At 44.2% G+C, this 13575-nt stretch overlaps 1 protein-coding gene across 1 annotated transcript in view; it reads left to right on the top strand.

Annotated features, from left to right (window-relative positions):
- Positions 1–13575, top strand: part of ctnnd2a (catenin (cadherin-associated protein), delta 2a) — a 308508-nt gene that overhangs the window by 154028 nt on the left and 140905 nt on the right. The window contains 2 exon segments of the mRNA XM_031583814.2: positions 2808–2957; positions 2960–2998. Of these exon segments, the coding sequence (XP_031439674.1) occupies positions 2808–2957; positions 2960–2998 (189 nt within the window).

Below are 13575 nucleotides of genomic sequence, written 5' to 3'. Positions count from 1 at the left end.
ATAGTAGTAGAGTTTTCCGAGTATGAGACTGTCTACGAGCAAGATGCCTGCTCACACAAGATACCTAGAGATGGCTAATATCACATTCATTTTGCATAGGTGAGTGAATGCAGTGCAGACATATCAGCATAGAACACTATTTTCCTTCATAATTAAATAGCAGCGTATGGCCCATGGCATGCATTTGAATGTGAAGGCACTGATGTATGCTGTCGTGTTTTTGACTAGCCATTGTAGCGGTTCTCTCAGACCAGAAACTGTGTGAGCAGAAACAGCAAGACTCCTGACTTATGCTAATGTCACAACCTCAAGTGACAGCTTAGGTGGTGATGGCAAAACAAGTGCTTCTCTCTCCCTCTCCCTCTCCCTCTCCCTCTCCCTCCTTCTCCCTCTCCCTCTCTTTCTCTCTCTCTCTCTCTCTCTCTCTCTCTTCTCTGCCACCTCTTTATGTTTGAGTGCAGCTAAATTCGTCTTTGTGGGGCTAGAGGGTGTTATGAAAGAGTTTCCAGATGAAAGGGAGAAGGCTTGTCTGTGTGGTGATTGGGGGTGTGTGTGGGGGGGTGGGGGTGGGGGGTAGCGCTGGGTAAACTGTCTTCCTTTTTTCCACTTACCTCAGCAGGGATGTTTCTTTCTGTTTTGGGCTCGATGTTTCATCACTGAGAAGGATCTTTTTTTTTTTGGAGGGGAGGGAAGTTAGACTTCGGCAGCTGTGCGAGAGAGAAGAGAAGAGAGAGAGAGCGAAGAGCCCGGCCTTAAGGGTAGAGGCTGTTTAGGAATGCACAGGTGTACTGCACAGGTGTAGGAGGACCTGTCGGGACCAATCTGCTCTGGGCTGAGAAAGTGCTTAGCTCACAAATTGGCTGTAAAAAAGTCCTTCGACTCCTGTGGTGTTCAGTTGTCCCTGTAGCTACAGAAAACTACACAGAAACTACAAAGAAAAGTATCTGTCTTAGACCAGAGTATCATAGTATGCCTTATTTGTTTCTTTCATGGCATTTCCCTTGCAGCATAGGGAGGACTGTAAGACAGATCCTGTGTGATAAAGAAATAAAAAAAAAGACAAGAAGAAAAAAAGCCTGGAGAACTGGACAGGACTCCCCTCTGTGACTCTGATGGACAGGCAGGCCGAGGCGGAGTTTAACCTTCTATTGGCTTTGCTTGCGTTTAGGCTTATCCCCCAAGATCTCCTCCCCGCAACAAAGGACTGGGGCCAGGACTAGAGGCGTTCAGGCCGTCTGGCTCCCTCCGATAAGGTGATTACAGGGACGGCGACAGAAACTGCAGGTTCTCATTGTCTGTAAATTCAACGGAATTACATCGAAGGCAGAGAACAGCATCCCACAACAGCAAGAAGCGAGAGTGAGAGGGATGAGGCTGATCTGTGGCGGAATGAGGCTACGTGAGCTAGAGCAAGCTCCTGTCTCAAGCCCTCCTATTTCATTCATGCACTACAATCATCAATCTCAGCACACTCTTTTTTTCTCTCTCTTCTTCCCTCCTTTTTATGATTTGAGGAGATATTTGTTGTATAAGACGGTGTGTGCTTGTAGAAGAGGTGTGTACTTGAGGGTTTTATTTCATATCTCTTTTTCACTTTTTTTTAAGCCCTAATGGTGGCTTCTGTTGGTGCCTGTGGGGGTTTGGGGCAGGGGTTGCCCATTCAGATGTGTGTGTGTTAAGGCGGAGGGTGCGGGTTGGTTGACTGATGAATGGATCACACTGTGTGTGTGTGATGTTACTATTCCCTTTACGTTCCCTGCACGGGAACTTCAAAAGGAGAAACTGCTGCTGGCCGGAGCTGTAAGCTACCCACGGCTGGCCTCTTGAGACTGCTTACAGCGCTCACTTCATCGGGAGTGAAAGGACATATCGACTGCTCCTTCATTTTTCTCCCCTTTATTCCTGGTTGTGATCGTTGCTTTTTGAGTTTTTTTCCCCTTCATATGCCCATCAGCTTCAGACTGTGGGCCATACGTATGCTCCACCTGAAACATGCCCATCAGCTTCAGACTATGGGCCATAAGTATGCTTCATATGCCCATCAGCTTCAGGCAGTGGGCCATAAGTATGCTTCATATGCCCATCAGCTTCAGGCAGTGGGCCATAAGTATGCTTCACATGCCCATCAGCTTCAGGCAGTGGGCCATAAGTATGCTCCACCTGAAACATAAATGAAGTTTGTGACGTCAGATACCCAATATGTTTAGAAAGAAGCTTGTCTGCTACAGGAGCTGATGGCACATTCCATTGTTAATGTTACTTGCTAACCTTTGACATTTGAACCACAGATGACCTGTGTGTGACCAGCAGAACCTTTCCACGAGTGTAGGAGAATGTTCACTGTCTCTAAAAAGGTTCTTCGGGGATATCACGGTCTACCAGGTCTGACGTACTCAACTCTGGTCTTGTTTCTGAAAGTCAGGATCTACCCGCACACAGACCTTTGCCTTCATGTGCAGCCATGACCCTGAACTTATCAATGAGGATCTGTCTTAGAGTCCAAATGTAAACACAAGTCTGACTTTGTTCTGTGTTCAATTGTAAACCTGATTCTATCTGTACAGTCAATACGGTTTTATGAGTCCAGACCTTTATAAGGCTCTGGTCATTGGCTCTTCAGGAGTCCTATTGTCAACTGAATCATAAGAATGCTATTTCTTGAGTTCTCTTGGCAACTAGTCCAATTTGAACACAGCTGTGCTACGTTTGTATGAGACTAAATGTAGTTTTGCGTTGCTCTTTTCCATGACTTCAAATGTAAACCTGACTTCTGACTCCCTGACTTCACTGTGCACTCACTCTCACAGGCTCTAGGGGCTCCTACAGCAGTCAGCATAGCCACCTGGGCCCTGACCTTCGACCCCTGCAGTCCCCGGAGCACCACATCGACCCCATCTACGAGGACCGCGTCTACCAGAAGGGGCCAATGAGGAGCCTCAGCCAGAGTCAGGGGGAGCCACTCCCCCTGGGCACACCGGAACATACCGCACCAACACCGGTGAGCTGAGGGACTGTGTGTGTGTGTGTGTGTGCATGCATGCGTGTGTGTCGGCGAAGAGAGGGGCAAACTTTGTCTTGTTTTTCTTTTTATTGTGTGTGTGTGTGTGCACTAGAAAGTGAAAGTCCTGTGTTTTTTATGTGACCATGTGTCTGTGTTTCTATGTGTGTGTGTGTGTGTGTGTCTGAGAGAAAGAGTTTTGTTTGTATGTGTGTAGGAAAGAGATACAAAGCTGAAGAGAGAAATCAAGCAAGAGAAATACTGACTGCATTGTATCTGTGGGAGACGAACAGAAATACTGCTCTGTTTGTGTGTGTGTGTGTGTGTGTGTGTGTGTGTGTGTGTGTGTCTCTCTGTTTTGATGCACGACTGAGTACAGACAGACAGCACACACCTCTCCAGGATTTTTACACAAAAAGAATCCCAAATCTGGTGTGTGGCGGCGAGTGTTTACCCGGCTCTGTGCCGCCTCTCGGCCTCCGCACGGCTACGACCTCATTACCGTTAGGAAGGGATTAGCTCTGAGTGGAGGCTCCGTCACCGCACCGAGACGCTTCGAGACGCGCCGAGACACATGACAGTAATCAGCCATAATGAATGAGCCTCCGCACGCTTCACGTCACGAGTGGAGCGTTTGGCTTATCTTGATTTTACGTAAATTGTGGCACACAAAGCCTATTAGCAGGACGATTATTTACAAAATAGCTAATTTTGTTGCGTCTTCAGAGCTGTTAATGCCCCCAAAAAAGATTGAGTTTGATTAGCGTCTAGCGACCGAGGCTTAGGTGGACTTGCTGGGAAGATTATCTGTGGCTTCTCTGAACTAGAAAGTGGATGTCGCTCTGTAAGAAACGGTCTACTTAAAGTGGTTTATTTGCGATGCAGAGCAGGTGCCTTTCAAATAGCTGCGGGTACTGGCGACACTTAATGTAAAGTGTTAAGTACAGAATGTATCTCAGCCTTTTAAAGCAATAACTGTTGCCACTCAATATGCTTATCATATGTGATGCTTCAGATGTAGGTTCCAGTAACTAACATGAATTAAATGAGTTGTGGTATTTTAGAACCGAAGCATTAATCATGTTAATACATGTATTAACTATCTAATGCTGGTTCAAAGATCCACAGTCTAAACCGTTACCAGTTCTTCCCCCACCCCAAAACAAATGTGTGTTGCTATTTTTTTTTTGCAATGCAGTATATAAATGATATCATACATCAGCCCTATCAAATACGTTTACACAGTAGTCTTCCATAACGAATCAATTTCCATATGGGTTATATCTGAACTCATTTTTTCTCCTGACACATTGATAGACACCGTTAGTAGTGTACCGGGCTGGAGGAGAAGGCAGCATTGAGGATTCACCCAACACTCCTCAAGACGAAATGTCATCCTCCCTCACCTGCTTCAGTTGGGCAGATAAGATCTTTATAGTCGTCTATAGTAGCGGTCTTGGAGGCTTAATTTTCCCTCTCTCGCCATGGCTTCTTGCGTCCCGGTGACCTTTGTGAAGCAGCGCTCATAATAGACCTCTGACATTCCAGTCCTCTTCAGATCTGTTGCTTTTACCTAATGGGTTGGTAATATCAGTCGACCTTTGGGAATTACTTTCTTCAAGTTGTTTTTTTTCCATCACTGTAGGAACTACGATGAAATATTTTTTTTCCTTCTTTTTCTTGCTTTTGATTATTTTTTTGGCCACTTTATTTACACCATCGTCACCAATTAATTGTGTGTGCATTGGCAAGGGAGGTCGAATGACTGAAACTAATTAAGGTGTTTCTCAGATATAAATGTGGTACCATTCGGATAATTGGCACTTATGATTGACTCTTGATTAGCTCATGTTTTAAACTGAAGTCTTTCATTACATGAAACGGTGCTACTGTTAGGCCTCCATGCAATGAGTTTAGCCTCACTGCGTACTCTGCGTAGGGCTTCTTTTTTTAACCGAGGTGGCGTGTCATTAATTGTGCTAAATTTCACGTTCAGCTCCTTCTCTTATTACAATTCCATATTTCTCATTATGGTGGTACGTGTTGAGGTGATTAAAGCTATAACTCTTTTATTCTTTAAAAAAAAAAAATCTCCCTCTTAAAGCATTGCCCATTAGATTTGCACTGAAACATGAGCTTAGCGTGGGCAAAGACAATCAGCCTGGGCAAATTCAATCCGTTGAACAAATCGCCCGCAGAAAGCCCGAGCCCCCACTTAGTCCCCACTCAACGTGTACACCAGAATTCACTTTGTATTAATGAGCCTGTGAATGCTCACTGACACCCAGAAGGAGAGAGCATTGTCTGAAATCAAACCTCTCTGAGGTGCTTTTGAGCACCAGCTCAGTTCCGCCCCCGCCCCCCCGACATACCTCCTGCTAGGGTCTTTTTCACGGGTGGGGGAGCGACGTGAAATTTCATCACACTTGAAAATTTCATCATGGTGGAGACAGACTCTGACCCCTCGCTGAGCGTAGTAATGCATTCTGGGATCCTGCCCCCCCCCCCCCCCCCCCCCTTCTCTCCATGTAACTCACGAACCTCTTGGCAGTTGGCACAGCCCTCTGCCATAGAGGCCTTTTGCGTGCGGTCTTATGCTCTTGCACAGAATCTGGAGTGTTCTCTCGTGTGATCTGTGCCCTGGAACTTGTTGACCTGGCCAGGCCAAGCCAAAGCCCATTTGGGGATTAGACGGCTGTATGTCAACCAAAGAGGCTCTGCTGCCCCCTTTAAACTCGTCTGACTGGTCAAAGCTAATGGATTTACCACAGTGACCGTGTTACTTACAGTTCCAGTCAGTCCAGTCTATGATATGCCTGGCTAGCGTGTAGCCAGCGTGAATGGAGAGACTTCAGTCAGGTAATGAGGAGGGAAATTTAGGGAGCAGTCAATGTAAGAAACACCTCAGAGGCCAGTGGCGTAAATAATTGATGAATTGACAGATGACGGATAAATTGATACGTGATATCTATGGATAATATGCCTGTGTGAGTTACTCAAAACGTAGAGGTGTATTCCTTTGTCTAGAGGGCATAGAACGCCTTACTTGCGGAGATGCGGGTGATTGCGTGGCCAGTGTTGTTCTTATCTAGCTAATCTAGTCATTTGGCTTGCAAACAAAGACGGTGAGCTAATGCCTTGGTTGTTGCTCAGGCGTTGCTAAGATGCAGTTTATGAAAAAAGACCTCTCCAGCTTTCTGTTTATCCATTAACAAGACTGTTGATTGGCCAGGGCAGGGCGTAGGGGAGTGCTTATTCTCTCTCTCTCTCTTTTCTCTCTCTCTCTCTCTCTCTCTCTCTCTCTCTCATCCATGTTATGAGATTATGAGGATAAGAACAGGCCTAGATATGTGGCTCAATCGTTGAATCTTTCTCCCTTCCTCTCTCATTGTTGTCTGTTTCTCAGAGTTTCATTCTATCTCCCTGTATCTCTCTATAGCATTCGCTATTTCTGGGTGTCTTTCATGCTGTCTGCCTGTCTACCTGTCGATTGGTAAACTTTCTTTGAACATAATATCAACACAAACCTGTTGTAAAAAGACTTCACCCCACCATAGCCATAGGCAAGGTATAGTGGATTGGTAAAATACTCGAGAAGCAGGTCAGTAGCCTGTGTCTAGAAAGTGTTTTTGATCCCACTCTGCAGGAAGAGTATTAACCAGCAGGAACAGAAGTCAGGGATGGGAGGCAAGGAACCAGGAGTTCATGTCTTCTCACACAGAGACTAGCGTCCCCTGCAGTCAGGGATGCCTGCTACGCACTGGCTCAGCAGGGGTGGTTGTTAGCATGACCCCAGGAACCAAGCTCTGTGGAGAGACCTGATCTATACAGCTGGTGGAAAATGAATGCCAGTGTTCAAGACACTAACCTATTATGAGTTAGTAAGTCTGCTGATATGTATACAAAATCTGCTGCCAATTCATAAGCAGCAATTTGATTTAGAATTTTACACACACTGGTTGTGTGCTATTTAGTCATATGCTATAAGTCATACATGCATGAGTCAGGAATTTTGACGACTGCAGTGGTTTATATGTCAACACTTATGATTCTGTCTTCCTGTAGACATCTCCTAACACAGGCTGTTTCTGTATATTTACAATGTATATTTACAATGTACATTTGTGATTTCTGTACATTTATGTACTTTGGGTGCACTTATGGTGGTCGACTTGCTAAGGAGTTGTTGCACTGGTGATGTAATCCAGCATCATTGCATGTAATTCTCCTCATGTGCTTCTCTATATATAATTCTCCATATGGGCATTGTCTCTGCATTCGTGACTTTACGCCATGAAAAATTGCAACTCAATCAAGTCAATTAGTCTGTTGTGTGTGGAGGACAAGGACATCGGCATATGCGGAGGGGAATTTGCTGGGAAATATCATTTCTGAGGAATGAAAGGAGAGATTAACCCAGCCCTAGAGGAAGAGCTGTCTTAGAGGAATGACTGAATGGAACGGGGTGCAATCCATCCCCTATTCAAACACTGGCCCCTCTTCAATGAGTTAGTGCCAAGCCCCTGTGTTTCTTTCTCTTTTTTTCTTTTTTTTTAGCTGTTTTGCGAGTCTGTTTCATCAAAGCCAGCTAATATGACATGAGGCACATCCAAAGAGAAGCTGCTTTGCATAAATCCATTAAACCAATTTGCTTTTTTTCCTGCAGAATCTGTTATATATGCTAAATAATAGGCTCTGACACTTCGCTAAATGCCTCCCTCTTCAAAGTAGGAAAACAGACTAGACCTTGATTTTACCTCAGCACTAAAGGAAAGTTTTGCTCTAAGTGTTCAGCTCTAGCTGTTGAAAGTGCCACTTTTAAAACAGGACTGCGCCAGTCTGTGTGCTGTATACAAGAGTAAAAACATGTTTTATGTGTCAGAAATAAAAGGAGTATTGCAGGTTGCATGATGTTTTTAAACAGATTTGCTATTCCCAGTTGGAGGAATGGTATGCTGTAAAGATTGCTATTTCTTTATATATTCTTCATGAGCAAAGCAGTAGCTTATACACACACACTCTCTCTCTCTCTCTATCTGTCTATCAATCTATCTATCTGTCTGTCTCTGTACATCTAACAAATATTAGATGTATATTATATGCACACACACACACACACACACACACACACACACACACACACACACACACACACACACACACACACACACACACACACAGACAAATGTACAGAGAGCTAGGCTTCTTTGGTGTTTGTTATGATGAATAATACACTCACTCATTAGCATTAGCTGAAGGGCATTTTATCTTTTTAAACAGCGTTTCTATCAATTTGAACTGCAGAGAGTGTGAAAAATCAAGACTTACCTTCAAATAATTAAAAACGTTGAACCGACAGTGTCACAGCTTGAGTTGTGAGCAGGTTGCCACAGCATAGGCTATGTTATTCAAACAGATTTCAATTTCAAAAGGATTCCTTTATTATTCAGAAATACTGCAGACATGCAGAATGCCATCCCATCTCTGTAAGGCATCTTCAGCCCACTACACTCAGAGGGGAACCAGAACTAAGACACAAAGAAGGAACCGCTGGGATGACTGTCAGTCATACAAGGTCTGCTGAGCATCAGGGGAACTGTTGCTCTAAGGAACTAAATTGTCATACTTGTATCAGGTTCTATATACACTAATGAAGGGAGTTAAGTTGGGAACTTCTAATTATAAGGCTCTATCAGAGTTAAATCATTGAGCTCTGAAGTTATGATCCTCAATACACGATCAATACCCTCAGCTTTTTCTGTCTCGTGTTTTATTTATTTATTTTCCACAATATTCTGGGCAAGGGACTTCTCAGACACATTCTGTGTGAAGAGCAGGGGACATGAAAGGCATTACTAACAACATAAGATGACCTAGAACCTAGAATGACCTAGAAAGGTTTCAAACCAATCAGATTGTGGGGATGTTGAATAAAAATGATATACAAATGACACACCAAAAATAAAATGTGTGTATAAATATATAAATGTGATATATATATATATACTGAAATATGTCTATATTTTGGTCAAAAGCTGTATTACGCCATCGTTTGAAACATGTAGCTCAAAGGCTGTGTTCACACGTAACGTCTTTTTTCAAGCTGTCAGCATCTGTTTTACATAATAATCCTATGGAGTAGACCATGTCTTAAAAAATGCCCAGAGCATTTTTCTTTTTTTTTTTAATATGCACCTTGGGGCGTCTTTTTCAGTTGAAAAAAGTTTAACTTAAAAACGGCTTACGTCAAGTTTTTTTTTTAACGGCTAACCGATCACAAGCAGAGTTGTTTCCCATAACAACCACCAAAAATGGAGAGGTTAGCGGTAGAGAGACGTATAACTTATGATGAAACTCATTATGTTTGAGTCAAAAGCACAGTGAACTATATGACATGACAGTTCTTGTTAGTGTTGAACAACTGATACAAACTGATATTGCAGTCGCTAACAAAACTTGTGTTGCCTAACATTAACTCTAGATTAGCATAAATTGTAACAAAAAACGCACTCGACTGCAATTTGGATAAGCAATTTTTTTTCTACATGAAAAAGCACTCTGACTACACTATACTGACCAAAGACACCCATTTAGCCAAGTTGTGTGCGGAAGTCTTGCATCCATTGGTAGCGTTTGGGAACATTTTGCACCATGGGGCATAAGCGATAAGCCAAATACTGCGTACTTAGCGTTACACTAGCACGAGTCTGCATCACGTCTCCTCTGCGCTTCAGCTCATTAAAGAAACAGGACACGTCTGCCTATTTGCATTGGATGCATGAATGCACCGGCATACTGCCATGCCCAGGCTCTGGTGCGTGTGTTAAACGGGGACCGCCGCAGTCCTGTCTTTAATTCTCAGTGCGTAGATGATCACATAGCCTCTCATTTTGTCAGTTCCAGTCTCAGGGCATCTTGCTAAACCCCCCGCCAAAAGAGCCTCCGCTCCAAAGCAGGCTGTATTGCACAGTACATCAATCATGCATTTGGTGGGTGCCACAGACCATTAAACGATGCTTAATCTCCCGAAACATTAAACAAGAAGAAAAACAACAAACACACGAAGGGCAGCTAGAGGGAGGAAATGGGTTTGTGGTGTGAAACGTACACTACACAAGACTGAAGTACACAAGCACCGAAGTACACAAGACTGAAGTACACAAGACTGAAGTACACAAGCGCCGAAGTACACAAGACTGAAGTACACAAGCGCCGAAGTACACAAGACTGAAGTACACAAGCGCTGAAGTACACAATACTGAAGTACACAAGCGCCGAAGTACACAAGCACCAACGTCGTAATATGTGACAAGTGTTACGACTTCTGTTTTTGCTTGACTACCCAGACTACCCATTAAGGCCCTCCGTCCCCTTCCCATTAAACTAAGACTTGAGTCTTGTGTTCTGAGCTCCCGAGGTTAAACCCTTCCTTCGGCCCCTGTGGTGTAGGAAATCAGTGAAGTTCAAAAGTGAGCACCACGGAGGGGGGGGGGGGGGGGGGGCGCTCTAGTATGAGGTGTGAATCCAAGGCGGCTCCCCTCTCAGTTGGTGCGTGACGAATGTCCAATTGCACATTCACGCAGGGCCACTCTCTCACGTATGATGGATAGCTGGAGTAACTCACGCTGAGGGACAGTACGAGCCAAAGTGTCATGGGAGAAGAAGAGGCCTTTAACGACGCATTGAAGCACGCAAATGGCCACCTTGTGTTTCTCGCTACCGCAACCTGGGAGACAAGACACAGCAAGGAGCAGATATTTATGAGGCAGTTATGTTTCAAGGGCTGGGGGGAGACACACATTAAATGTGTACAAAGAGGGAGCCACACACACACACACACACACACACACACACACAAGCCAGTTGTGTTCAAAGGCTGGGAGGGTCACACACACAACATGCACAGTCAGCCAGACACTCACACACACCAACACACACACATATGCATAAGCCAGTTGTGTTCAAAGGCTGAGGAAGTATCACACACACACACAACTTACACAGTCAGCTACACACACATACACACACACACACACACACACACACACACACACACACACACACACATTCACACATGCATGGACGCTTACACTTACCAACATGGCCACTCTCAGGAGCAGAAGTTAAATCAATATGCCATGACTTTATGGCGTGAAATATGCTGCCCTGAGGCTCTGGAGGTCCTGGTCCCAGGTCCCTTGTGTTCCGCAGACAGGTTAGGGCTCAAATGGTTTGTGATGTGAAGCGTGGCTGTTTGCGCATGCCCTGCATCTCAGGACTAGGACCTGAATAGATGTAATTCTCAACAGGAAGCTGAGTGTGTTAAGGTCAATGTCAATGTCAGTGTAGAGGTTATTGTGAATGAGTGTAAATGTGGATGGATGTGTGTTGGACATGGGGATTCGTAAATGGGAATGTGTGGCCTTGTAAAAGTGACCTAGATGTGTATTTAAATATGAATTTGCTATGAATCAGGAGGTAAATACATGTGAGTGAGAGTGTGAATGTGAATGAATGTCAAAGCTAGTCAGGCTAGTCAGGCTAGCTCTTCCGATTCCAATTCCCAGCTCCCACAGGCTTCCCGTTTGGAAAAATAAAATCCTCAATGTTTTCTGAGATGTGAAGGTTGGCAAGTTTGAAGTAAATGTGATTCAATGTGAATGTGACTGTCAGCTTAGTGTGCTGCAGAGTACTTTGTGTGTGTGTGTGTGTGTGTGTGTGTGTGTGTGTGTGTGTGTGTGTGTGTGTGTGTGCTCGGTTTCATCCCCTGGCCCACTCGAGAGCACAGAGCCAGGCCAAGAAACATCACAAAAACTCGGGTTTGGAAGGAGAAACATTGAGGGAGAGTGTAATCCACCCTCAAAAAAAGTCATTTGAATAGAATTTGCTGTGTTTTGTCGAGCGGTCGGTACACGCGCGTGGCACCTAACCACACGTTCGGTAAACGTGGCCAAGCATAGAAGTACGTCTGGAGACGAGACTCGAGTTTCGGCTTTCACCTCCTGATCTGAAGGAGCAGCTGTTGGCTGACGAGGCAAAGCGAAGCAGGGCCAGACTCAGGGGTTTTGATGCATTATGGGTGTGTGAAACCACAGCACTTCCTTGTTTGTTTGTGCCAGTGAGAATAGGCTGCAGTGCTCTCTCAGCTGTATCTGCGGAGAGAAAGGATGCAGGGAGTGGTAGCAGACACACTACATGAAATGCCTTCCTCAGGATTCCACAGGATAACATTCAAAGACGCCTTGGGACAATGACTAGAAAGAGTTACGGTGATTCATTCGGACTATTCCACGGCCTTGACTATCAGCTTGTAGATCAGAAGAATCCAAGGAATCTGGAAATAAGTGGAAATATTTATTTATTAATTTTGTTGAAGGCTGAATATAAACCTAACTTTTATTTTCTAAAGTGCAATTTCATGCTGGAAAAGCGATGTCAAAAGCAATGGACCGACACAGAGAGAGGAGGTGGGGAGAGAGAGAGTGAGTGAGTGAGTGAGTGAGAGAGAGAGAGAGAGAGAGAGAGAGAGAGGGAGAGAGAAAGAGAGAAAAAGACCTGTTTGTTTACGATCGTATTACACCACTAACATCCTGCCCGATCTCTTCCCGCTCTCCCCTTTGCAGAGAGGAAATTTGTCACACAGTGATTTGTATCTGAAAGGTCAAGTCATTTGAAAGAGCATCCCATTATCAGCATAAATAGAAAATTCAGTCGGGTCTCAATGCCACAACATTACAACTGAGAGAGGGCGAGGAAGACTTAGAGAGAGAGAGAGAAAGAAAGAAAGAATGAAAGAAAAAGGAAGAGAAATAGGATTCTCCTCTTATAATGTTCAAATTCCAAGCTTGACATGACTACAGTTCTTTATAAATTGTCATACTACCGCTGCATTCAAAGTAATAATAATAATAATATTAATAATATAATCCTATTTTTTATTTCAGTGTCGATTAAATATTAGCCTCTAAGACCACTGGGACCGCACACTTAGCATGGCTTCATTTGAGCAATTTAATTGAAACATTAAAAAATTAAATGGAGGGGAATGAACTTCCCTTAAGTTAGATATAATTGAAAATGGGCTAGTTATCCAAAAAGTGTCCTTCACACAGTCGACAGATCCTGTCAGCAGTTTTAGAGGAGAAGGCGCAAAATGAGCGAGCGAGCGGACGGACGAATGAAAAAGGCTTAGAATGGATGTTAATTAAAGAATTAGCGAGTTAGAATAAACCCAGCTTGTCAGTGGTGAACAGGCTGCCCTGTCATGCATTATCAGGCGCTGGAGTCATGCGTGAAAATTAATAAGGAGAATCCATCAATGTGTCAACACAAATGTTAAGCAGGCAGCTGTTACAGTGTTGTGTACACGGAGTTATCTAATGTCCCCACCAGGTTCTCTTTGCACACATTACTCCATAGTGAGGTCGGGGTATTATGGGCACCGCTACGTTTGGACAATACACCCGAGCCGCTCGTGTATCGAGCGCAGTTTATGTGGAGTCTTTGTCCTTCCGCAATAAATACCCCAGTGCTTACTAGCGGAGGTGTTCAGTGTGGATGTAACTTTATACCCCAGT

The sequence above is a fragment of the Clupea harengus genome, chromosome 17 (assembly GCF_900700415.2).
Source record: "Clupea harengus chromosome 17, Ch_v2.0.2, whole genome shotgun sequence".
Taxonomy (NCBI): Eukaryota; Metazoa; Chordata; class Actinopteri; order Clupeiformes; family Clupeidae; genus Clupea; species Clupea harengus.
The sequence above is the reverse complement of the archived record's forward strand: the minus strand, read 5'-3'. Positions and strand labels throughout refer to the sequence as shown.